Source organism: Montipora foliosa, chromosome 3 (assembly GCF_036669935.1).
Source record: "Montipora foliosa isolate CH-2021 chromosome 3, ASM3666993v2, whole genome shotgun sequence".
Lineage (NCBI taxonomy): Eukaryota > Metazoa > Cnidaria > Anthozoa > Scleractinia > Acroporidae > Montipora > Montipora foliosa.
Window position 1 is genome coordinate 43590736 of NC_090871.1, and position 1979 is coordinate 43592714.

Below are 1979 nucleotides of genomic sequence, written 5' to 3' on the forward strand. Positions count from 1 at the left end.
CCATCCTCAGTTAGTCAGAAAACAAAGCGATGGAAGCTGAATTTATAATAAATAGAAAATGCTAGTGTGAAAATAGTAAAAACGGACTGAAATATAGCGTGAATATGTGGTAATCAAAAAAATAGTTTAATTAAGGTTGACATGAAATGTTTGGTGTGTAGCCAGGCATGTTAAAAATATAATAAAAAGGTTGACACTGGCTAAAATATTGTGTTGGACGTTTCGGCAACTGCTGTTGCCTTCCTCAGCAGGGATGAAAAATGCAAAAATCTAACGGCGTCCCGATGGTACATGATGCGGTTGTCCGATGGGATCTCCAGTCAGCGCCATCTTAGCCAATCTCGTCATGGAATATGTAGATGAAAAGGCCCTGTTATCGGCTCCAAACTCTCCCAAATGGTGGATCAGATACGTGGATGACAGCCATGTATGCATAAAAAGGGAACACGCGGATGAATTCCACGCACACCTCAATTCTATCAACACTAGCATCAAATTTACCATCGAGATAGAATCAGAAGGTTCTATTGCCTTTCTTGACACAAAAACAACCAGACAAGACGATGGCTCGATCACCGTGTCTGTATACAGAAAAGCTACCCACACCGACCGCTACCTTGACTTCAAATCTCATCACCACCCCCAACATAAATACTCGGTCATACGCACCCTCATGGATTGCGCAAAGAATATCCCGTCCACCGAAGAGGAAGCTGTACGAGAAACTAAGAGAGTAGCAAAAGCCCTTACCGCTAATAACTACCCTGCCAATTTCATCTACAATGGTCGCCAACGCAACAGACAACAAGAAGTAAATGATTCCGACCAGCGCGGTATGGTTGTTTTGCCCTATGCCAAAGGATTCTCCGAAAAAATCGCGAGGGTTCTTCGAGGTTTCAACATTAAGGTCGCTCATAAACCTATTCGGACAATCTCAAATATACTTAAAAAACCAAAGGACAAAATCGAGAGGGAGGCCTCTAGAGGAATCGTATATAAGATCAAATGCAAAGATTGTGATTGTGTTTACATCGGTCAGACATCGCGCGCGCTAAAAACACGCGTCAAAGAGCACTCAAAGGCCATAGCAACATTAGATGAAAACTCTTTGTTGGCCAAGCACCACATGCGCTACAATCACCAAATAGACTTGATGAACGTCGAAATTGTTGACAGATCATCGGCATGGCGACAAAGACTTATTCTGGAGGCTTGGCATTCCTTACGAGATACAAACGCTATAAACGAGCATATAGCACTTCCAAACGTTTACAATAACATAAAGAATTTGTAAAAATATTTTAGAGTGCTCTGGAGACCTTCGTTTTTATTGTCTATTTCATTTTTTTTTAAATATTCTTTTGAAGTGCGATTTTATATTTATACGCATCATGTACCATCGGGACGCCGTTAGATTTTTGCATTTTTCATCCCTGCTGAGGAAGGCAACAGCAGTTGCCGAAACGTCCAACACAATATTTTAGCCAGTGTCAACCTTTTTATTATATTTTTTAAGGTTGACATGGTGTAATTGTTGATTCAAAGAGGGTTTCTCTCTGAATATGGATAGCCTCTTTTATCAAGAGTTGAAACTGGTGCAGACGTGATCTAAAACACGAAAACAATCTGCTGAACTCGAGGCGTGACAATGTTCAGAATTCTGCAGATGTTTGAAAATGTGAGAGGCCCCTTATCACTGCTTCTTCACACGTGTGCAAAAATGTCGGACCGTTTCGCCGACGTAACAGGCATTACAGCCCGCACATGTAAACTTGTAAACCACACTTGAAAGGAGCCCGCCTGGGATAGGGTCTTTCACACCGAACATGTTGCCGATCTTATAAGAAGAAAAGACAAGTTTGATATCTAAATCCTTGCAATAGCGCTTAATGAATTTTGTTTGTCTGAAGTTGTACGAACCATGTATGTATATTAAGGTACTTTCCTAGCAGGATACCCCGCGTTAGAAGCTGAATCAC

General features: G+C 41.3%; 1 protein-coding gene across 1 annotated transcript; it reads left to right on the forward strand.

The window, feature by feature from the left end:
• The first annotated feature begins 307 nt into the window (after positions 1–307).
• LOC137995918 (uncharacterized) lies at positions 308–1294 on the forward strand. The gene has a single exon (XM_068841369.1). It carries the CDS (start codon positions 308–310, stop codon positions 1292–1294), a length of 987 nt encoding a protein of 328 aa, XP_068697470.1.
• Positions 1295–1979: the final 685 nt, after the last annotated feature.